This window comes from Chamaea fasciata, unplaced genomic scaffold, assembly GCF_029207755.1.
Source record: "Chamaea fasciata isolate MVZ Bird 193981 ecotype frontalis unplaced genomic scaffold, bChaFas1.0.hap1 SCAF_2, whole genome shotgun sequence".
NCBI lineage: Eukaryota > Metazoa > Chordata > Aves > Passeriformes > Sylviidae > Chamaea > Chamaea fasciata.
Genome location: NW_027094087.1, coordinates 4822243 through 4845504, shown reverse-complemented (window position 1 = coordinate 4845504; position 23262 = coordinate 4822243). Strand labels below are relative to the sequence as shown.

The 23262-nt window shown below is 52.7% G+C and overlaps 1 protein-coding gene across 1 annotated transcript; it reads right to left on the bottom strand.

Annotated features, from left to right (window-relative positions):
- Positions 1-600: 600 nt before the first annotated feature.
- Positions 601-16997, bottom strand: CD101 (CD101 molecule). The gene is made up of 9 exons (XM_066208193.1): positions 16952-16997; positions 15639-16016; positions 13901-14317; positions 10805-11188; positions 9637-10020; positions 8321-8725; positions 3599-4000; positions 2360-2755; positions 601-921 (listed from the first exon to the last, which is right to left on the bottom strand). The coding sequence occupies exons 1-9, from the start codon at positions 16995-16997 to the stop codon at positions 743-745; spliced, it is 2991 nt and encodes a 996-aa protein (XP_066064290.1). The 3' UTR covers positions 601-742.
- Positions 16998-23262: the final 6265 nt, after the last annotated feature.

Sequence of the window (23262 nt, the reverse complement as noted above, 5' to 3'; positions counted from 1 at the left end):
TACACTGATCTCCAAGACAGTTTGGTGTCCACATCTTCCTTCTGGGATCCAAGACTCCATGCAAGTCTTTTACTGGGTCAGCTGGATTTGTTTTTTAGTGGATGGCTGCGATTCCTCTCCTCTGGACTTTCTTCAGGCCCAGCCAGCCTTGCTCAGTCCTCATGTTGCTTGACAGGTTTTGTGACGAAGATCCATTTCATTTTGGAGATGATGCTCTTTGGGCTCAGGCACTCTCAGAATGTGAAAACAGAGGTGTCCAAGAGCTTCCCCAGCAAAGACTGGGCAAAGGCAAGGGCCATGCCTTAAATGGGACACAATATTCCACTTCCAGTTCTACCACTGGTTTTTAGCCTGGGTACCACATAGACTTTGTCAAGACACCTAAAATTAGTAGAAATGTGGTACTTTTGTGTCACAGTGCAGAAAGAGCTGTTTTTTCCTGCAGAGGACTAACGCCACTTCCATCCACAGTGGGAGGTGCAAGGACCACAACAGAGTAGGAAACAGGTGAGTACCTAACCTAAAAGACAGAAACACTTGTTACGAAAACCTTTTTTGCTTAGTAATTCCGAAGCTGCTTCATTCCATCAAAAGCAAACACACAATTTAAAGGATTTATTGCAAGAGCTACTACAAAAAAATAAAAAACCCCTCTGCAAGTATTCAGTCCTCCTGAGCTGTCCAGCTCTGCTTCTCCAAGTTACATCTGCCTCTACAGACCAGCTAAGTTTTCTTGATCTCTTCATTCCCTTCCTTTCAGTTCCATCATCCATCCTGTCATGTTGCTCTTCTTGCTTTTCCTGGATTTGCAGTACCAGCAGAAGACACCAAGGGCCAGGAGAAGGATCAGAACCAGCGGCAAATATAAGATGAAGTTCAGCAGTGGTGGGGATGAGCAGATCCTAGACAAAACAGTTGACTCTGATGGAAAAAAGAAAAAAAGTGAGGCCTCAAGCTAGTTTGAGTTTCTGTCTCCTACTGTTTCTCTAAGTTCTATTTTCTTAACACTTTTCCCTCAATCTTCAACAGCTACCAATTTTTAAGACTTCATATGGGCTACCTGAGGAGAAGGGGGAGAGAAACCAGGTAATTTGCCTCAATTTCTTGTCTGGGGAGGTCAGATAAGGCCCTGCCTTGTTCATCTGAAACATCCCAACAGAAACAGCCCAGTTCTTCTGCCAACCCATCCCAGACTGGGTTCCGTAATGAAAAGCAACACACCCTGCCTGACACCAGTGACAGTGGGATGAGGTAGAAGTCTGTCAGAGGCTGCACCACTGAGCAAGATGGGATAAGAGGAAAGCAAAGGAAACCAGACCAAGAGGTTCCTGTCCCCCCCAGACACCTGCCCCTCCTTGTTACTGCTGATCTGCTATCGTATTTCAGCCCCACTGAGCTGCAGCCAGCTGGGAGCACCATCATCATCCCTGGCAGCTCCTGCAAAACAGCTCCCCAGCTGAGGTGGAGGCTGCTGGGTACTTCAAAGATACCTGCATCACTGGAAGCACACACATGGCCACCCCTCAAAAAATCCCAATTTTTTTTTAAAGAGAGGGATAAAGAAAATATTTTGCCTTTTGTGGAAACCATGAAAACCTCTTGACGAAAGCACTTATTCATAAATTGGAGGAGAATTTACTAGCAGTTACTGAGCAATTTTAGCAATGGTTACTCCACCAGTAATGGGTAACAAGAGACAGAGGGAGCTGATGAAGGAGAAATCTTGAGTGCTTAACAGAACTGTGATGGACAACAGCAGTAGCACAACAGCAGGGGGGATGAAGTGCTGTCAGCCCCTCTCTGTGCAATTAAATCCAGATTAGCTCTGCTGTAGGTGCAAAGTCGTGAGAGCAGGCTCTGTGCCTGGCTCTGGGAGCAGCAGGCATAGGGGAGGGCTCTGCAGGGTCACTCTTTCCATGCTGGTCAGCACTGGGAATTGCTGCAGAAGCCATGGAGGCACCCAGGCTGGCTCCAGGCATGGCAGCTCCAGAGCTGAAGGCGAGTACAAGTGCAAGATCCTCTCAGCTGGGTGCATCATGATTGATTCCACAGTTTATATTTTTTCCTCCACATGGGTCATCTGAGCCTCCTATTTTCCCAAACCAGCAACAACTCCTGCCTATTACCTTCCTAAAAACACTGAGTGCACCTGACTGAAATCTTCGCTTTTATTTAAACTTCTGTACACAGAATCCAGTCCTACCTTTGCACCCAGCGTGCACCCCCGCTCACCCCAAAGGCTGTTTTTAGAGACCTCAGTCTAGACAGACTAGCCAGAGAAGTCACATCAAGAATTTTCCCCCCCAAAAAAGCATTTAGCCATGCAGGGTGATCAGCCCCTGGCACCCAGCAGTGTTACCTGGCGGGGTGGTGGTGAGCTGCGTGTACCCCGAGCGTGCCGAGGCTTGCAGAGCCCAGTCCTTGCCCTCGCTCTGCTGCTGCCATTTCTGCAGCTGGCAGTAATATTCACCCTCATCTCCCCTCTCCACGGTGCTCAGTGTCAGGCTGAAGTCGCCAGCGGAGGGGCGGCGGAGGAACAGCCTCCCTGCCAGGCGCTCCTGGGGATACTCCACAGTGCCGTCGTGGTGCAGGCTCAGCAGGGCGCTGTCACGGCCGCTGCTCTGCACCTGGAACCAGGTGGCCAAGACCTGTGTGCCGGGCAGGAGGGCGCCCTGCAGCCGGCAGGGCAGCGTCACCTCCTCGCCCTCCCTGGCAGAGATGTTGTGGTTGGTTTTCTCCACCTGCAGCTCGTGCTCTGGGGGAAGAGTGCAAGCAGAAAGAGAGGTTGCGGTGTTGTACTGCTGTAAAAACGCTTCTGCCTGCACCCACAGGCTGATAGGAAGCTTCTGGAGGAAAGTGTGAGGGATTGGAATGGCCTCCTGCAGGAGTCTCTGCTGGACACCCACAGGCCCCTTGCTCCTCTGACCCATTCTCCCTGGGACATCCTGTCCCCACCTTCCCCAACATCTCTGCCCCCTGTGCAGTAATACTTCCTACCCCCTCCAAATAAGTGACAAAGGCATCCTTTGGACCAAAAGCTATTTAGGAAGGTGGAATTCTCTGATCCACTTTATTTAGGGCTGGAGTGAGGCTGAGAGAGGGAAGAACTCCAGGGAGACCCACCATGCATCCCAGAGGTGTAGTGATTGAGGTGAAAGCAGCTGAACCTCCACAGTCTTGTTTCTTAGCAGCAATGTGCTGCAGGGTAAGGAAAACCAAGTGTTTTGCTTCAGGCTGCTCAGGAGCATCAGGTAAGGGCAGCTTCTCTATTCACAGCATTGTACAACCACCCAAGTGCACCAGGTGTTGGAGGGAAAAGAAAAAGGCCACAATTCGCTTTGTTATGAAGCATTCGACTACATCTGCCAGTAGCAAAAATAGCAGCTTGGTTGGTTTGGGAGGATGTGGTAAATCTTCCTAATTCGCTATTTCCCTTTGAGAGGCACTGACAACTCCTGCATCCTTAAGCCTCAGATCCAACACAGGAGCTGCTGCTTTTCCTAAGCCCTGCCAGCTTAGGAGAGGCCTGGCAGGGGCCCGTCATAAGTTGATCCAACCCTCTTCAGCAGCATCTATACAAGGGATAACACCTGCTCACCTTGGAGTTTGAACTTCAGCCTGGTCCTTCCCGATGTTCCCTCTCCGAGCCTGTACCAGCCATCCACCAGCCAGAGCCATTCCTCTACCACACAGTAGTACCTGTCCTCGTCCCTGAGGTTTGCAGACAGAATCTGCAGCTGGAATATGTTGCTGGACACCCTCTGGCTCAGGAACTGGGACTTCTGTGCAGGAGAGCTGAATTCAGACCCGTATTCCAGTATGCCGTTGTAGTTGGCCCTGACAATTTGCAAGGGTGTTGCATCTGCCAGAGGAGGCAGGAGGTACCAGGTGACAGCAAACTGTGAATTATTCCGGGCAAACACAATCCTGCACTCAATGGCTGTGTTACCACTGGCAATTTCCACAGAGTTGTCTTTCGTAGCAACCTGAAGCTGGCTTTCTAAAATGGAGAAACAAAACAATCATGCCAGGTGCAGCTGCCAGTACAAGGAGAGGAATAAAGCTGTCCTGAGAGAAATACACTGAAAGAGGAGTAAGGAAGAGGGTGCACAGAGGACAAAGACTCATTAGAGGATGCTGGAGCAGAGGGTGGAGGAAGGAGGGAAAGAGCAAATCCACACAGCCTTGTTTGAACAATAGCAGGGAATCACATCTGGGTGTTACTGGGCAGGAGTGTAGCAGAGGAGGTGCCTTGGAGACCACAGAGCAGGAATGGGGGATGGAGGCAGCCATTGTGTTGGAGCTTGGATGCAAAGCCTCTGCGTGAAGCAAACGTGTCTGTCTACCACTGCTTCCACCAGCAGGTTCACACATACTTGACAAAACCAGCCCACAGCTTTGGAGACTGTGAACAAATGTCTTTTATCGCAGAGAGATTACAGAGCCTCTGTGGGTTTCACTAACAGTTGCCATCTCAGGTGTTTGCTGTGGTTATTAATCCAAAACCACACGGCAGAGTCCTGCACACCCTCTGTGATCACACCCAGTGATTGCTCAAGGCTGTGCAGTTGAGGAGAGCAGAGGGATGGTGCTGCCAGCAGCTCTGCCCTCGGCAGCGGGCACTGCTGACACTGATGTGTCTGTGCTGCTCCTGCTTTGAGGGAACCTCTTCCCACAGCTCATCACCTGTTGCTGGAACCTCTTCTCCAGCAGTGAAAAGGCTGCAAATCCTTATTTTTAATGGTCCTCCAAACCACCTGCATTTCCCCTCCACCCTGAGACTCCACCTCTGTCAGATGGAGTCAGCAATCAGGGGAGGTAATACACACACGTATCCACGCTTGGGCAGGGAGAAATTACTCAGCAGGAGACACCATCAGGGTTTTAAGGGACTGCAGGCTGAGTTTCCATTCTCAGCACTTTTTCTTGCATATGAGCTGAGCAGCAGGACACCCTCTGCCACAGAGGCTGGGGACAACTGAGCTCCCTTAAGGCTCAGCCCTTGGGTGCTCGTTTGGGGACAGGCAGCAGAGGACACACTGCGATAGTCTCCCAGAATGTCTCAGACCCCTGCCCTTGGCCACAGGCTCAGCAGGGCACTCTCCTTCACAGCCCTCTCCCAAGGGAGATGTTGGCAGCAGGTTGTGGAGAGGGCTTTGGGACAGGAGGGAGCTGCAGCTTCTCCCACAGGGGCTGAGGGGGAAAAGGAATATTGCAGGAGAAAACTTGCACATTTCCACTTCCTTCAAGCATTTCTTCTCAAAAACTCAAGGAATCCACTTCAGAGGCCTTCACTGCCTCTCTTGAGACTGGTCAAAGCAAAATATCCCACCTGATATGTCTTTACATCCCTCTGCGTCTATGTAAAATCTGCCAACAAAACCTCCCTACTTATTCTTTTCTCTTTGTACTCCATTACTCTTCCCTCTCTCTGCAGATAAACACGTTTTTACCAAAAGTTTGGCAGTCTCCTCCACAGAGGCACTTGCACAAGTCCCAGTATCCACTTACTGCCTCACCTCAGTGGTGAGGATTTCCACAGCAACACTCACCAGGATGTCTGGGAGGTGTCTGTGCTTCCAAGAGATCAAAGTGCTGTCCTGCATTTCACAGTGTGCATTTGCTGCTCTGAAGAAACAGGTATGGGCAAAAAGCAGAAGAGAAGGAACAGCAGTCAACCTAATTAAGACACTGTGCAAATTCATCAGATCCACCATGAAAATCCCACAGACTTGGGCACACCTGGGAACCAGATGCAAGTTGATGTCTTAAACTTCAGTACTTAAAAGCATGCCCATCCCAGAGTCAGCTCTGTGGAAGCACAAATCTTCAGAAGGGAACACTGGAGATCCTCAAAACCCATCTGGAGATGGTTCTGAGCAGCCTGCTCTAGGTGGCCCTGCTTGCACAGGGAGCTGGACCAGGTGACCTCCAGAGGTCCCTGCCAATCTCCACCATCCTGTGTTTCTGTGACAGGTGAACTGATCACACTGGAAAAAATAAAACACTTAATTCTTAACTTCACCTGCTCAGTACCAAGGATACCACTCAGCCAGTCAGTGAACTGCCAGGGGACGAGGGGGCAGGCAGGGTCTGGCTTGAGTATGAAATCCAGTGGGGCAGAAAATGCTCCAGAGAAGGAAAAGCTACTAGAGTCAGAGAGGAGGCACAGGAACCACTGTCTTGAGCACTTGATTTTGATGAGGAAAATTGCTGTTACACTCTCAGAGATCACCTCAAGAGGAAGCAGAGCACTTGCTGCAAAGCCTCTTTGTTTTAGCTCCAATTCCCCCCTCTCTCTACTGCCAAAGATCAATTACCAAAAGGGCAGAGCAGCTGCCTGCCTCTTCCTTTCTCACATAAAGCCATGGTGCTGTTTTTCCTTTCATTTTCAATTTAATTAACCAAGCCGAGCATCTCACTGCCTGTCCCACTGTGAACCTTGCCTGCTGATGCTTGGCTTTTTCCTGGCCCAGGAGCAGTGGTGCAGGCAGAAGGGCACAGCCCATGTGGGCTGCTGGCTTGAGGGACATGAGGTGAAAAAGCCCCTGCAGCTCACTCCAGAGTGGGGGAAGCAGCCGCACTGAGAGGATCATGGAGCATTAATTATGAGATTCCACCTAAGATGTTGGAAATGGAAAAGATCCGTCCTCCTTCCCTGCCTGTTATAATCTTTCATGGATGTCCCTCCCATCTGAAGATGGTCCCTAGACCACAGCAACATGTAAACTCCTAAAGCACTGACTGACATCAAGTAGTGAACATAGTGCTGAAGCAAAAAGTCAAGAACTCCAGTATCTCTGCAGGCTCCAACTATAAAGTTTTACATGAGGAGAAGCAGGCTGGTCATTTTCATGATTTGCAGCTTCATTTTCTGCAGCTTTGCCCCAACCCTATTGCTGCCTGAGCTGGCTTCCTCCCCAGACTTCCCTACCTTCCCAAATATCCTTCACTGGCTTGTGCTGCCTTTCCAAGAGAGGTGGCGTTGGAGCCAGCAGGAACCTCCCACTGCACATCACCCTCTCCCAGTTCCCACCATCTTTGCAGTGTCACAGTCTCCAGCAACAGCTGCAGTGTGTTTGGAGCCAAATGCTGTAACCTCATGCTGCTACCATCTCCTCTGTGCAGATGCTCTGCAATTACACCTGCTCATCTTAATGCCATTTACCCTAGAGATGTGTGCTCAGAGATGCTGATTATTGTCACCCCTCGCCTCACTGCCACCCTGCCTCAGCTAGTTGTAGCTCCAGTGTTCAACAGAGCATCCCAGCAGCCAGCTCCACAGGGGTGAAGAATGAGTAACAGTGGAACAGGAGAGAGCACCAGAGAAAAGAGCTCAGACAGAGAAGGAAATGCATTAGCTTGCGCCACAGCAAACCCATCAGTTAAAAACCATGAAAAACGCATAATTTCAGTTCACTGGGTTGTGATTCCAAAAATCCAAGGATTTTGGAGGAAGGAGTACTTAATGCATGGGGAAAAAAAAAAAAAAGAAAAATAAAGAAAAAAAAAAGAGCAAGAATTCTCCTTTGCTGGCAGAACAGACACGAGGGCAAAAAATTAAACCAGCCCATATTCTCAGGCCTGCCTCCAGAGGCTCAGAGGCTTTGGCCAGGACAAACCTTGCAGTTCCTGCAGCAGCCCCAGCTGTGAGCAGGGTGGCTGGGGTCTGTTTGCAACATCTCTCTTCCATAAGAGGACGAGGCAGGCTCCCAGCAGGATGCTGGCAGGAGGGATGGCAGCGCAGACCCTGCCTGCAGGGGTGGCCATAAAAGGGAACGCTGGGCAGGGCCCCTGCTGCAGCTGTGCCCGGCAGGAGACACCTTCCCACGGAGTCCCTGGCACCCTGAGGCTCAGGGCTGGCTCCCAGCCCAGCAGAGAGGCCTGGTACTTTCTCAGCATACCTTGAATTTCTGGTCAGAGAACACAGACATATCCCAGCATCAGCTTCAGGGGCTGGTCTCTCTCCACTGCCTCCCAGAAGCCCACACCATGGGGTGTACCTTGTACCCCAAACATTCAGCTGGCCTTCTTGGGGGGGCACTACTTCTTTCCAGAAACCAGGCTTAAAATCCTAGTGGCAAGGCTGATCCTTGTATGTTTGGTGTAATCTGCAAACAAATAGATACTGCCACTTGCCAGCAGCAAATTTGCCTCCAAGGTTTTGTCAGGAAGCACCAGAACAGGCAGCACCATTTCCTGCAGCCCTGGGAGGTGACCCTGTTGGGGATACCTGGGACATCAGTGGTTCTGGTTGCCCCAAGTAATGTTTGATGGATTTAAAGCTGCAGGAGAGACCTCTGCTGAAGGCTCTGCTTACCTGGCAGCACCACCTTTATCTCCACGGCATTGGAGCTGGTGCTGGCTGCTGGCTGCCCCAGGGGCAGGATGTTCCTCCTCCAGACCTCCACCTCACACTGGTACGTCCCCTCATTGGCAGGCAAGGCACTGTGGATGTGCAGCCTGAAGGAGGTGCCAACCTTTGCCAGCTGGGCTTTCCCCTGGAAGTGTGGCTGTGCTGTCCCCCACACCACAGTGCCACTGGGAAGGACCTGGACCAGCTCTTGTAGGGGATCCGTGGACTGGCTGGGCTGGAAAAGCCACTGCACAGACACTGGCACCTCCTCCAGGCTGTAGTTGGCGTTCACTTGGCAGAAGAGCTCAAAGGTCTGTCCGTAGCTGACGGTGGGGATTCGGCTCCTCAGCATGGCGTGCAGACCGAGAGCTGCTTGGGAGGAGAGAGCCCTTGGCATGGGGACAGGAGTGCTGCCCTGTGCCACCCCACTGCCACCCTTCCCACACAGCCACGTCCCTGCTGCCCTGGGCACTGCAGGGCCATGGCACCAATGCTGCTGCTCCTCTGCTGTGCCACTCCCCACTTAGCTGCACCGTGCTCTGCCAACCCCATGCAGCCCCTGGCCCTCTCCTACCTCCCACTTTCCCAGCCCCAATATCCCAGAAAACTCTGAGTATCCTCTTTTCCAGGGTCCCCAGTCCCACACCAGAGGAGCCAGGGATCCTCTGCTGATGCTGCTGTCCCGTTTGCTACTTTACTCCACAAAAGCTTAACAATTCCTATGGCCTGACTGGTGGTCTCAGGCACCCAGCCCAGCAAGAAGAAAGGAAAACCACCCTAAATCACATCCAAAAGCTGCCTTTCCATAAAGGTACCCAAGAAGGAAGGACAAGGTCACTGCACACTGTGGAGATTAGCAGCTCCACACTCAAAGAGGAGGGCAGGAGAGGCAATCAGAGGCCAGCACCAGGGGTGCATCCCTGATAACCACCAGACAACTCAGCAAGTAGCTTCGTTTAACTTAATTGCTGTAAGTAATTATGCTGCTAGAACAGATATTTTGTATTCCAGCTTAAGAGACAGGCCTGCTGAGCAAAATACTGCCCTTCAGGTCTCTGAGCATTTTAGCAGTTGTCTCCCACTGGTCTCTCCCAAAGCACACCATGGAGGACTCTAGCAACCTGGTAGAAATGGGAAAACTGAAGCACTGCAGGGCCAAGTGATCAGCCCTAGGTCACCCTGCAGCAGCAGCAGAGTTCAGTGTCCTGTGTCCTACCGAGATACATCCACCCACTCCTCCAGCACTGCCTCATCCCAGAAACAGGGGTGGCCGAACTTACCCATGGAGCTGACCGTCACTGCTGCCTCCCCCTTCCCTGTCCAGTTCCGGCCTCGGGACCACTGTGTAGCTTCACACCTGTACTGCCCACCGTCGTCCTCGCCCAGGGTGCTGGGGATCACCAGGGTGAAGGTGCCGGAGCTCTCCTTCTCCAGCCGAAGGCTCCCCCGAGTGCCCCCATCCTGGTAGGCGCTGCCCAGGCTCCGGGTGCCGTCCTGCTCCACGGTGGCCACCAGCACTCTGCGCCCCGGGTGCTGCGGTGGCAGGTGCCACCAGCGCAGGGACACGGGGCCGGTGGCTCCCTGCACCTGGCACTGCAGGATCAGGGGGTCCCCTGCCATCACCCGTGGGGTGCTGGTGGACACGGACAGGCGCATGTGGCTCTCTGCAAACAACAGTTACCACCTTGGGGTGTCGTGCTCCTTAGGGAAAGCCAGAGCGTTAAATGTAGCATCAAATGGAAAGACTGGATAAATCTTGATGTTGGAAAAGGAAAGGAGTTGGGGAATTGCCTGAAATTTTCAACAAGACTTTCGCTATAAATTTGGGGAAGGCTTTGTGGCTGCGTTTTCTTGTTTTGGGTTTGTTTTTTTTTTTTTTTTCTGTTTAATGTCTTTCTTGGGACACGGATACATAAAGAATTAGTTAAAGAACCGAGTCCCAGCAGACAGTTCCTGCTACATCAGAACAACCATTATCTAGCTATGACAAGGAAACCAAAAGCCTCCCACACACTTTTCTTAGAGTGGTTTCTCAGAAGTCATCCATCCGGAAACAGGGAGAGTACCCTGATGGAAATGGCAATGATCCCCCTCCTCAGATTTATGTGTTCTGCTGGGTTTTCCTGTGATTTTTCAGGAGTAGCAGCAGATATTGCTCACAGTTTTCAGTACCAAAGGCACAGGAGGACCCAGACTCCTCAGAATTCTACCTATTTGCCCCAAAACTTACTGCGAAGAGACTGGACTAAAGGTTTACATGTTGTTGACAGCTACTATGTCTGTCATGCTAGTATTTGCTAAAGCAAATGCTTTTCCCATTATCTATCAAAAACTATGGCATATTTGCAGACTTGCTGCCCCCGTCAAGACGAGGCCAGACCTAAAGCATTCCCCAGACAAGGATACTGCAGACTTTACCCAGAAGAGCAGCTGTTAGGATTTACTAACCTATTGGCTTCACGTTGACTTGTATGCCTGATGACGCGTTGGTCTGGACGCTGTGCAAGTCTCCGGGAGTCCTCATTTCCGACACAGAGCACTGATATGTACCCTTGTCCTTCAGCCCCACCTCAGAGATGGTGAGGACATAAACTGTGTTGCTTGGCTTGAATGCTCGGAGCTGGCCCAGCTTGGCTCTCTCCTCGTATTCTTCCTCCCAAGTCAGTACCCCATGGGGGTCAACCCTGGCCACTTCCATCTCATTGAGGAGCCAGATCACTTCAAAGTGCCTGCTGCCGCTCTTTGGGGCTCCCACCACACAGTTTAGCTGCAAGGTGTCCCCTTCAGACAGGGAGCGTTCAGTGGCAGCGATGTCCACGAGGAGGTCTCTGCCTGTGGGCAATCAGAAACAGAGAGGGTGGTGGGTGGCCCTGCCCACGCTTCCCTCCTCGTGCCTGGCAGCACCAGTGGCCTGGCAGAGGGCAACAGGAGAGAATTCTCTGTTAACACATTTTCTTTCACAAGAAAAGGGATCAGGATGGAAAACTTTGACCCTGGGGCTGGGGAGAGGGTTGCCAGCTCTGGGCACTAAGCAGCAGCTGCAGGTGGAGGAAGTGCCAGAGCCCTGGGGAGCTGAGCTCTCTCCTTAAGAGCAGATAAAGTGACAGAGCAGAGCATTCACTGGGACAGCCTTTGGCCACAGCCACCCCCTGCTCAGCTCAGGCATCCGAACTGAGGGCTGCCCTGACTCAAGGTGCATCAGCTTTTGCAGGTGCTGTTCTGTCTCACCTCCTGGAGCTGTTTTACCCCTTGGAACACCTCTCCTGGAAGCCAAAAAGGGGCACAAAGGGGTTTTATCACAGTGGTGGTTTTAACTCCACTGCTTGTGGCAGAAAAAGGTGCACGAAGAGCTGGCATTCAAGCAGCTTGTCTGAATCTACTGTGGCTGTTCCTGCATGCTGAAACCCCCAGTAGGGTGTGGGTTACTGTGGGTTGTGGGCAAGAGATACTCTCCAAGCTGAAGAGGATTTGGGTTAAACAGAAATGTCAAGACTTGTCACAGCATGGGGAGGTAGGAAGGAAGCAAGAGGAGCTGGATCCTGCCCCCCATACCAATCAGCAGTAGGTGCTGAGCAAAGAAGGCAGTTACAGGGGGAACCTAAAGTCATCTTCCCCTTGGCAGACCCTCTTGGGCAGTCAGTCAGCTGTGTCTGAGGTAAGGACCCCATCTCGGGGTCCTGTGATGCCATTCACCTTCCTTGCTGGGCATTCAACACCCCTGGCTCCTGGCATCAGCCTGCCTGGACAGTGGCTGCAAGAGGAGACCCAATGGGTACCCCAAACCCCAGTGCCGTGACCCCACAAAGCACTGGCATGGCCAAAAACCTGGAGGAAGAACTGAGCTCTGATTCCCTGGCTCACACCACTCTGTCTGCCTGGGTCACTGTGGTGCCCCCTGAGTCTCAAAACAAGGGAAAGGTTACATGCTGTAGTTTGGAAGCAAAACAGAGCAGCTCCCAAACCACAACTGGAAGGGCTCAAATAATTTATTGAAAGCAGAGTACCCTGTGAATTTAAACACTGGTTCATAAACAGTTTGTGAACAGGAATCCCAGCTGCTGCAGATATGTTTGGCATTCCTAAATATTTGCTGCAGAGTTTATAGAAACTGACGGAGCAGTTAGCCATGGTCAGAGGGGTCAATGGCTCTCAGGGTGATGGGGTGCTCAGCCCAACAGCCTGGGTTCCCCCACTGGGTGCTGGAGGAAGAAACCAGCCCTACATATTTGATGGAGGGCTTGCACACCCACTGCTGTCCCGCCATAGCAATACCAGGAGCACCAGTACTGCCACCATAACGTCCTCTCACCACCATCACCTCCCTTCTACCGTTAACAGTTACCACGGGACAAATACCAAACTCTGACAAGGTTTCTCTATGGCAATCCCATGGCAGCGATGCCTGAATCCACACACTACCAGTCATGACAAGCCCTCTTCAACAAGAGGATGCACAGGAGTGCACTGACTGCCATTGCTACCCAAGCAGCATCAGGCTTGGAAAGCCTTTGCTGCAAACAGTGCACAATGAGGGGAATAAAGCTTTGCCAGTCAGACAGGTTTCAGGAAACACTGACAAGAGACCACACTTTCCTCCCCCTCCTCCTGATACCTTGCTCCCCTGAGCCCCTGAGTGCTCAGTTCTCACCCATCTGTTTCTTTGGTTTCCTGCTCTGACTCACCACCCTCACACGAGACATCAGTTCCCCTCACTGCCTCAGCTCTGCTCTGTAGCCTCCTCCACCCGCCCTGAGATGTGGGGACAGGGCACACCACCTCCACAGGCAAGGTTTCAGCGGGAAACTTGCTCCAATTTTACTGCACACTGTGTTAGAGGACACCAACTAGCCACATCCTTGCCTTGGCTGCTTTGAGATAAAGCCTACTCGTGAGAGAGATTTGCCTTTCCCCTGAGCACGGCTACTCACACGCATCTGGGGGAAGAGCAGGGTGAGGGATCACAGCCAGAAAGGGCTTGTGGCAGGAGGGATGGCAGACAGGATGCTCAGAGGAATGGCCTAATAAACAGCAGCACCAGTTGCTCTGGAAACAAGCAGTCTGGTGGCAGCAGGGGCAGACAAGCCACCCCCAACAAGAGCCGTGCAGCACACACAGCCCATCCCCGTGTCCCTCTGTGCCTGTGGCACAGTGATGAGCAGCTGATGGGGGTGCACTTTTTTAAGGCCACGAGAGCCTGGAGGCAGTGCAACAACCCCGTTTTCCACACACGGGAGTTTAGCACTGCCAAGGATCCAGGCTGCTCTGGGCACACACTTCTGTAACACCTCACACGGGTCTCTGAGGCTGTGGGCTTGCTGCTGGCATCAGAGATTTGGCTGCGTGAACAGCCAAAGCACCAACAGCTCCTGAACCAGGGGCTGCCATGGCTGTGAGCCCAGCCCAGCCCCCCAGTGCCCAGCCAGCCCCACCAGTGTGTCCCTGGGCTGTGGCAGAGGCAGGTGAAGGGGCACTGAAATCTGCTGCTGTAGAGCCTTGAATGCGCAGGGGAGGTGGAACCAACATGTGAGTTTGCAAACGCCTTACCCTGGCTCACAACTGCCAGCGAGGTCCTCCCTGTTTCCTTGCGGGAGATGTCCTTCCAGGTCTTGTCAGGATCCTCAATCCACTCAGCTGCCTCACAGTACAGCAGCCCCTGGTCAGAAGGCTTCACTCCCCTCATGATGAGCTTGTACGTGGTGTTCCCAACCTTGTTCATCTGCACATCCCCCTCCAGAAACCTCTGCTCATAAGAGGGCCCTGGCTTCAGGGTGAAGTCCTTGGAGAGGGTGAGGATCTCCTTGGGGCGGTGCTCTCCTGCTCCCTGAAGAAGGTACCAGCTCACTGAGAGATGGGTGTGCTGGGCAGTGGACTTGGACACCTCACAGGTCAGCTCCACTGTATCTCCTTCCATGAGAGTGAGGGCCTGGGGTGCCATGGAAGCCGAGAGTGTGTCTGGAATCACTGAGCATGGGAGAGAAACACAGAATCACAGAATATCCTGAGTTGAGGGGGACTCACAAGAATCACTGAGTCCAGCTCCTGTCCCTGCATAGGACAACTCCCAAGAAACTGCAACCAGGGCCTAAGGCATCTGACAGCATAGAAGAAAAATCTTCTTTAGCTGAGTGACAAGGCTTCCATCAGCTTATGTCAAGGTGTGAAGTGACTGAAACCTCAGCAAAGAAGAAAAACAGCGAAACTCTTTGCAGTGCCCTCTTCAGTCAAACCACAGTCAGTGTAAATTAGGCAACCCCAAGGAGATTAGAATCCATCCCCTCACTATCCCAAATGCAGACTGGTGCAACACCAAGATAAAGCAGAAAACAGGGCTGAACACCAAGTGGCAGTACCATTCCATCATGTGGACTTGGTGGGCTCACAGTAGGGCCTTTCCCTCTATTTCTCTACCCCTTTGCCTTCCCTCCCCAGTGGCCTGCAAGAGCTGCCACCTCCCTCCATCTGTGGGTATCCCACTTGGGTCAATTCCCACACCCTGACCTAGGAAGATAACAGTTAATGCACAGAGCCTGGAAACTCCTGCCTTCCTAAGTGCTCAGCTGCGACATGCTGTGTCTGTGTCAGGAGCTGGAGTCAGGCCATGGGAGAGCAGAGGCGTCCTGTCCATCCCCTTGCTCTGGGTGAGAGGCAATAACCAGAGAACATGCAAGGGGACATCTGGACATACCTACCTCAGCCCCATGAATCATCCCTTTTTCCCAGCTGTCCCTCTGACAGATGAGCACTTCTCCCCAATGCAAAGGCAGGGACAGTAGAGACCTGCCCCACAGGTGATGCCCTAAGTTTCAGCTTTCGTGTTTTTCAGATTCTGTGCTGCCCAGGGGTGTAGTTCTGAGCCTGATATTAAGTGCTGGTTAGGGTAGGTAGACAAAACAAATCCTTTTTCTGCTGAAGACCAAGGACAACTTGCAGGCCCAAAAGCATAAACAACGTTGGAGTGAAGGGAGGAACAAGAAGGATGGGATCTCACAACCTGAAGCGGTAATTGGACAATTAAACCCCAACGTGCAAATGGCCCAAAACTTATAAAAGTGTAGGATCTTGTGATCAGCCATTTTGTCAATGGTCAGCCATTTTGTGACCATTCTCAGTCCACCTTTGGTGTAGCCCTGGTCAGGCCCTGTCCTGCCCAAGGTGGATCCTGGAGGCCTTTCAATAAATTTTTCATTCGCGTTATTTACTAGCTCTGAGACTAGTCCAGTCTCTGTTCCAGCTCAGCCTTCCCAAGGCATCACAGGGAGCAGGGCTCTCCCTCAGGACCCACCTGAGAGGTTGGTCTTGGCGCTGTAGCTGCCGAAGTACCGCTCGTCGGTGTTGGGCGTGTGGCACTCGTACTGGCCGGCATCGCGCTCCTGCAGCTCGGTGATGTGCAGCAGGACGGCGTCTCCCTGCAGCCGCTCCACGAAGATGCCGCGGTCGCGCACGCGCTGGGCGTAGATGGCGTAGGGGAACGAGGGGTCCACAGTGCTGACGATCTGCACCTCCCGCTCGGGGGCCAAGGGCTGGTAGATGGACCACTGGAAGTTCTGCTCTGCCGGGCCCTGGTAGCCGCTCACCTTGCACCACAGGGTGACGTGGGAGCCCCTCACGCGGTAGAGGGGACCCTCCTGGACAGTCACCACCCGCTGGGCAGTGGCCAGACCTGTCAGCACACAGGGTGTTTGCAGGGGGATAGTTACAAGAACAACAGAGCCCTGAACTTTCTTGTCTCCTGCCACACTGGGGGCCACACTACAGAGACCAGAGCATCACGGCCTCAGGGCTGCCAAGCCCACGCGTGCCTGAAGAGCCTCTCTCAGGCAGCACTGCAGAGGAAGCAGCAACCAGGTTGAGACCACTGGAGGAAGCTTGTGGTGTGTTAAAAGTAAGAGGGGCAAGCTTTCAGGTCCTGCACAAGGTGTGGGGGACAGGGAGCAGGGGTGCAGAGCTGATCACTGCTAGAGGAGGAGATGCAATGCAGAAGCTGGGGGACATGGGACAGTGGAGGTCAGCAGCAGGCTGGCTGCTGCAGAGATGCTCCATAGGCAGACACTGAGTAGAGAGCAGGAGAGGGAGTCAGCAAGAGCTTCTCTGAAGGCAGGGGGTAGCAGGAAGCATCAAGAATTCCCTCCATTTCTGCTTGCAGAGGGTCTAGGGGCTGCGACCCACAGACCCTCCCCTTCCATATAGCTCCCAGTGGTGACATTGACTCTCTCTGGTGCTCAGCATGCACACCAAGCAGAATGTCCACAGGACATGTGTCCTGAGTCAAAAAACAACTGTGGTGGCCAGGGAAGAGAACTGGTGACAGCACTGCCTTGGAAACCTTCAGAAATTCCCTCCCAATGGAAGGGGGAGCAAGGTAATACCCTCCAGACCACAATCAGCCATTCAATGGGGATGTATATGTCCCCTCACCGAAACCCTCTTAGGGTGTGGGCTCTCATTTTTAGAGTGAAAACACAGTGCAAAAGGAGCACATGTTGATGCACCTCTTCCCATGGCGACTGAGCCAGAGCAGCGCTGGCTGAGCTCCCCCTGCCCTGCTTTCCCCACAACACTTCCAAGAAAGCTCCAGCCACTGGGCAGGGCACTCACCCAGGAAGAAGAGGAAGGCAGCTGCCAGGCACTGTACCAGCCCCATGGGAATCTGCTGTGCTTGGATCCTGTCCCAGAGGGGCAGTGGTGGGTTCTCATGGACGACGGTGACAGCCACTCTGCTATTTAGAAAGTGGCTGGGAGGAAACTGTCTGTCAGTGGTGGTTTCCTCTGCTTAGAAGGGCAGGGAGAAGTTACGGAGCAGGGTGCATCAGCAAAGTAACACCCTCTGGGAGGTGACAGCCAGCACCCTGTCCTCATGGCACCTGGGCAAGCGTGACAATGCCCAAAGTCCCTTCTGCCACTGTGTCCATGCCAGATGCCCACCTGTGGGCACCTACTGGCTGTGGCTTTGCTGTCCAACAGCAGCTCATGGGCTAAACCTCTGTCTCACTCCTCCTACTTTGTTGCATGGAGTAGCTTGCTCCCTGCTAACAGCAAGGAGGGGACGAGGGGCTGGGTTCCAGGGAGCAGATTACAAGGGCTGAAGGTTCCTCCAGCTATTTATTTCCCATGGCAGCAGACAGCAGCATGATGCCTCAGGTACAGGCTAGGGTGGCACAGTGCTCCTTGAAGATAGCTGATCAAGCTCTGCCTCACAGTGCAGTGGGGTGCCTCTCCCTCAGCAACCCCACCAGCCCATCCACTACATGGTCAGGAGAATCATAACAGCCAGGCCAGCTGGCTTGTTGGCTCTTGAAGGATTGCCATAGAGCCAGGAATTGGCCAGGAAATCTATCCTGTATGCACATCCCATGGGTGGGCACCTGGATGTGGGAGATCCTGGCCCAACACTTGCTGCAGGAGCAACGAGAGCACAGGGAGCTGCACTGGACGGCTCAGGTCAGGAGGCTCCAGCACAGTCCCATGGGCTTGGCACATTCCCAGAGTTAAGTGCTGTGGCTGCAGTGCCTGGGACATGCTGCTGCTCCTGCTGGAGCACCAGGAGTGTCCTGGGACATGGCAGGAGGCTGATAGAGGCACATCCTGGGCAGGGAAAACTCAGTCTCTGAGCCATGTAGCCAAAACACCAGAGATGGACTCAGAGACACAGTTGAAATTATTTGTTTGGGTTTTTTTGGTTTGTTGGGGCTTGGGGGCTTTTTTGGTTTGGGGGATTTTTGGGGTGGGGTTGTTTTCTTTGTTTTGAGGTTATTGGGCTTTTTTTTTTTCCCCAGGTGGCACAAAGCATTTATCCCTGAGCCATGCTGCTCCCACTGCTGCCAGAGGGATTGACTGAATGACTTAATTAGCTCAGGGATTCACAAGCCAAAACCAGCCATAAAACAACTCCTCTTGCTTGATCCCATGGGGACTTCCAGAGGGAATGAGATTCATGTAACGACCCAAAACAAACATGAGGTCCCTCTTTTCCCCATTTATAAAACCAACTCCTATGACAGCCTGAGGGGCTGGGAGGTGGAGGCAGAGGCCCCTTGCTGCAAGGTTCGACCCTCCATCAGCCAGCTCCCCAGAAAGCCAAATCCAGACATGGGGATGGACTGTGGCAACAGGCAGAGGTCCCTGCAGGATTCCACCTGTACCCTGAGGAGGGTGTGTGCCCTGTGGCAGCAGGACACAGCCATGCACAGAGCCATAACTGTGTGGTAGGCTTACATCCCCTGCTGCAGGATTAAACCTCCCCATTTCAGAAGGAAAGGGATGGAGAGGTCTGCTTTCCAATACCAACCCATTGCCAGCAGTGCCCTGGGGGAACCATCCTGTTGACAGTAAGCCAACCCACTTACCACTTTGGAGGAGGGAAAAGCATCAGAAGCATCTCTGCTACAGTGACAGAGTAAATGGAAAGGAAACTTGGAGTTCAACCTCAGTGAGCTTCCGACAGCCAGCGTGCAGATAAACACACACTCGGGGACAGTTTAACTCCAAGCTTGCAACTCTAATGATGCATGAGTTGCAGTTTACATTTGCAGTAGAGAAACTGGGGAGAACAGGATTGCCTGGCCCAGCCCTATCCCTGGCAAGAATGATGCTCTGTGGACAAAACCATCAGCTCCCTTTTCCTGGGACTGCACAGTCTAAAACTCACTCTCTTCCTCCCTAGGAAATCAGTGCAACGAGACATACAGCAGGGCAGAGAGAAGGAAGGGGATCAGAGAATTCTTTACAAAGACAGCATTGCCATTAGAGGCCACATCAGTAAGTCCAAATCCGTGGGGAGAAAGGTTCCCTTGCCCTATTTTCCCAGGCATCACACCAGATGGGAAATGACAGGGAAGTATACTTGTTGGATAGCACAGAGGGTCCATGCCTGTCCCTACACAGAGCAGAGGATTTGTCTCTCTGAGCCAGGTGGTGCATGTGCCCAGGCACCCCACCTGGTGAACTGAAGTACCTATTCTCCTTCCTCCTGCCTCTCCCTGCATCCCTTCGAAGCACCCTTTTTGGAGGTTGCTCAGCCACTTCGGGTCAAAGCTTTCCAGAAAAATGCCACCAAAAATGCAGCATGGAAAGTTTTGCCAAACCCACTGCAGCGAGGTGGAGGCTCTGCCTAAAAGAACAGAGCAGCCACCAGCAACATCCCCTTGGAAACCTCTTGGCTAGACAAGTGCTGACACTTGCCTTACACACTGCAGTGAGCCAGGGGAGAGATGGGAATAAGGCAGGATGAGCCCCACATCAGGGTAGAAAGGCTGTTGTGGAGGAGCTGTTGAAGGATGAAGGAGGTGACCCAGTAACCAGTGTTTATTTTCAGGGGGAGGAGTCTGTTGAGACCCAAAACTGACTAGGCAAGCACAGGGGAAAGGCTGTAACCCAGATCCCAGTCTGGTTATATGGCTCCCATGAGTTCCCTCACCCCATTGGGGCGCCTGGGGTTAGGGAAGCTGTGGTTTCCTGTGCCTGCAGCCATCACATTCATTGCTGGCTTCCACTGAAAAGTCACAACAAACCCCACCATCCAAAGGAAATCAGACCTCAAACCATGTCATAGGCAAATCCAGCTTTGCACAGGAAGGGTTTTCAGCCACTGCCAAGGTTACTTGCTCTGTGAGGAAATAAAACCTAGCTCATAAAAAGAAACATTTCCCCATGAGCTTTTGTTATTGTTATGCAATATCCCAGGTGAAAGTAAACTGCTCAGGGAGAGGCATGAGTTCCAGGGCCTCTGCTCAGCCCCAAGGATCTGCCACCTCCTTGCCCCACCCCAGCCAGAGCTCAGCAATGCCCTGCCCAGCACAGCTCTACCAGCAGCCTGGGGCTCCCTAGGCACCACAGCAGGTGGCAAAAGGAGCCAGAGATTAATCTGGGGCAGTGAGGTCCCGGCAGAGAGGCTGAAGGGGGAAAAAGCCAACACAGGCCTCTCCTTCCAGCCCCCATGAGCTTGTGCATCCTGCCCTGAGGCAGCATGGTTGGGAGCCCTGCTTCCCAAAGGCTGCTAGGAGGGGAAAGGCAGGGAAAGGCGCCTGTGTGGCTGTGAACACCTCTGTGCCTTGCAAAGAGCAGCTGCAGAGAGCTCCTCACATTTCAGGCTGCTCTTGTGACCAAATGGGGAGGGGGAACACAGCCCAGGGGTGCAGGCTACAGGCAAGCTCTCCAAAAACGCTGCCGCTGCCTCACAGGTCTCAGGAGCTCCGTCTCGCACCCAGAAATGCCACTGCCGTATGCCCACAGTGACTGGAGAGGCAGAAGGACAGGGAGGGATGGAAGCTGCAGCCTTGAAAGCAGGAGGCTGGCGCCAGGCAGGGTGGGGGGGACACAGGGAAGAGCACAGCATTAGCCGGGATAATCTGGCAGTCTTGGGGGACGCGCCAGAAGCCTACAGATAATCAGGGGAGCTGGCGCAACAGACTTTGAAGTCTGCCATCAGGTTTTCTCATCCCGGCTCAGACATCAAAGGCAGCTGGGTACTGCCCCCAATTACAGAGCGAGCCGGCCTGCTGCCTGCCTTCCCCAAGGCCGGCGGCTCAGCCGCGCTCCCCCGGGCACACTCTCACGGCCAGAAACCTCCTGACGAAGCAGAAATGCCCAAATCCCTCCAGCTGCTGCTGGAGCCAGGCTCGCTTTGCTGGGAGCTCGCCTCGCTGCCACGTGGCTTTCACCTCGGGCTGCGGGAGCCCAGCGAGATCTCGGTGGATGCAGATCTCCCCACTGATGTGCTGATCTCCCCACTGATGTGCTGTGCAGCCTGTCAGTCCCAGGAAAACCAGGCAGCCACAGAAAAGAAAAGGGGAAGACGAGCAAAAGTGAAGAAAATAACAACCTTTTCTCATGGTGGTGGGAAAGTTTGCTTCCTTTAGTCAGATCTTGCATGGTCCTCATGGGACATGGCTCCAATGCAGGGCAAGGTGAGGGTCTTCACGAGCAAAACCCCACAGCAGCACACAAAGGTCATTGGGGTCAGTTTGCACTGAAAAAAACCCACAATACAGTACAGCAACTGAAAACAAATAATTAAAGCACAAACAAAAACAATAGAAATTGAAATCTAAGAGCAGAACTGACTGAGAAGCAGAGAAGCACCTGTCTTGGACAGCTGCAGCTTCTGAGGACTCTGGCCACGCTGAGTATCAAACAGCCAAGAACACACACAACTCCTTTTTAATGAACTCTTATTTGCACCATCCTTCCTACTGGAAAAAAAAAATAAAAAGTCAAAGCAGAGTGCAGCCTGCCCTCCACAAATCCCGGTGATCCCCCTCTGCAGCACACATGGGGCCTGATCACGTCACCGTGCAGTCTCCAAGTGCAGCCCCCCTGCCCAGCCCAGCTCCTGCACAGCACCAGGGGCTGCTCCACGCCGCCCCCAAACTGCTCCGTGTTGGCATTTGAAGCAGCATCAGCATCTTTTACGCAAGCAGCATCATGAAAGGCTCTTTGAAGCAGAGCAGCAGAGGGAGATGCGCCTGGTTGTTTCAGTTCCCGGTGGACACAGCCAGGGCAGAGGCCTGGGAAGAGAGGAGGGAGGTTAACAGAGGGATAAGAGAGCAGGGGGCTGTTGTTCAGGAGGAATTTCTGTGGGGGAAACACAGGGCGCTGTTACGTGTTGGGAGAGAAACTAGGTTTTATTATTAAGCTGCTTATTTAGGTCTCTAAGTTATGGAGATTCTGCACTTCAAAACTAATTAGATTGACAGAGCTTGGATTCGATTACAGGATTTCCAGAAGCAATAGGGTTTGAAAAGAACAAAATTAAAGAGCTGGCCTGGAAATGCTAGCAAGAGAATTAAACACCCATTGCTGCAACCAACTGTTAAATACATCTAGGCTGGGAAAATGACAACTCCAATTCCCAAAACCCACTGCACCAGTGGCTGCAGCAGGGAGGTGCTCCTCTAACAAACCCAAGAGGAATAGGCACAAAACCATGTTTCCTAGTCCAAGAGGTAGGCAGAGGGTTCCAAGGTACTTCAGGAAGCACGTGCCTCTCCAGAGGCAGGGTGTGAATCTGGAAGTGCACGGATTTTTCCCTGACCTAGGCTACTGAAGTGAGCAGAGCATCCAGGAGCTGTAGGCAGGCAACCGCAGGGCTGGGGCTGAAGAGGGAGGAGCTGGAGGCGCCACGGAGCAACACTTGAGCTGACAGGGGAAACCTCACCACATAAAACCCCACTGTCTATGTAGAGAGAAAGTCCCATCCTTACCAGCCAGGACACTGAAGTGTTTTCTGCACCAGAGGAGTGGGGCCAGCCCAGCACTGCCAACAACGTGGGACCATTACACAGCTGTGCTCCTAAAATGACAAAGCAAGGGAGCAATGGCAGAGCTACATTTACAGCTCACCTACCATCAAAGGCTTTGCTCATCTGCCTGAAAGAACTCCCTTTTTCCCACTCCTCTGAGATCTCACGAGTAGCAGTGGCTTTGCAAGGCCCAACAGCAGAGCCAGAGTGGCCCTTTTTAAAATCCCAGAACTGCCAGCTTCAGTTCTTCTTGAAGTTCCAAAAGCATCTTTCTCTCTTCTCTTTGAGTATCCATATGCAGGCATCCAAAGGAACTCAGCTTGGGGCCTGAGGGGTTTCCAGAGGAACCCTGCCTCCCAATGTAGTATTAATGTGATGGGCTGGGTGTGTTTATCTACCAGAGAGCTGTACCTAGCCAGGCAGTAGATGCTCTGCTTCCTATATGTCACCTTTTCACCCTCCTTAGGTTTGAGAAGAGCACGCAGGACAACACCACCCCACGTTGCCTTCAGTGTCACACAAGCACCACAAGAGCAGAGCACGTTGTAGGCAGTGCTGTTTGGCTGCTGCTATCCTCCATTTGCACTACAGAACGGTGTCTTGGCTATCGTCACAGAAAGGCTAAGTTATATTTACTCTGAGCCAAACAAATTCCCTTCAAACAAAAGG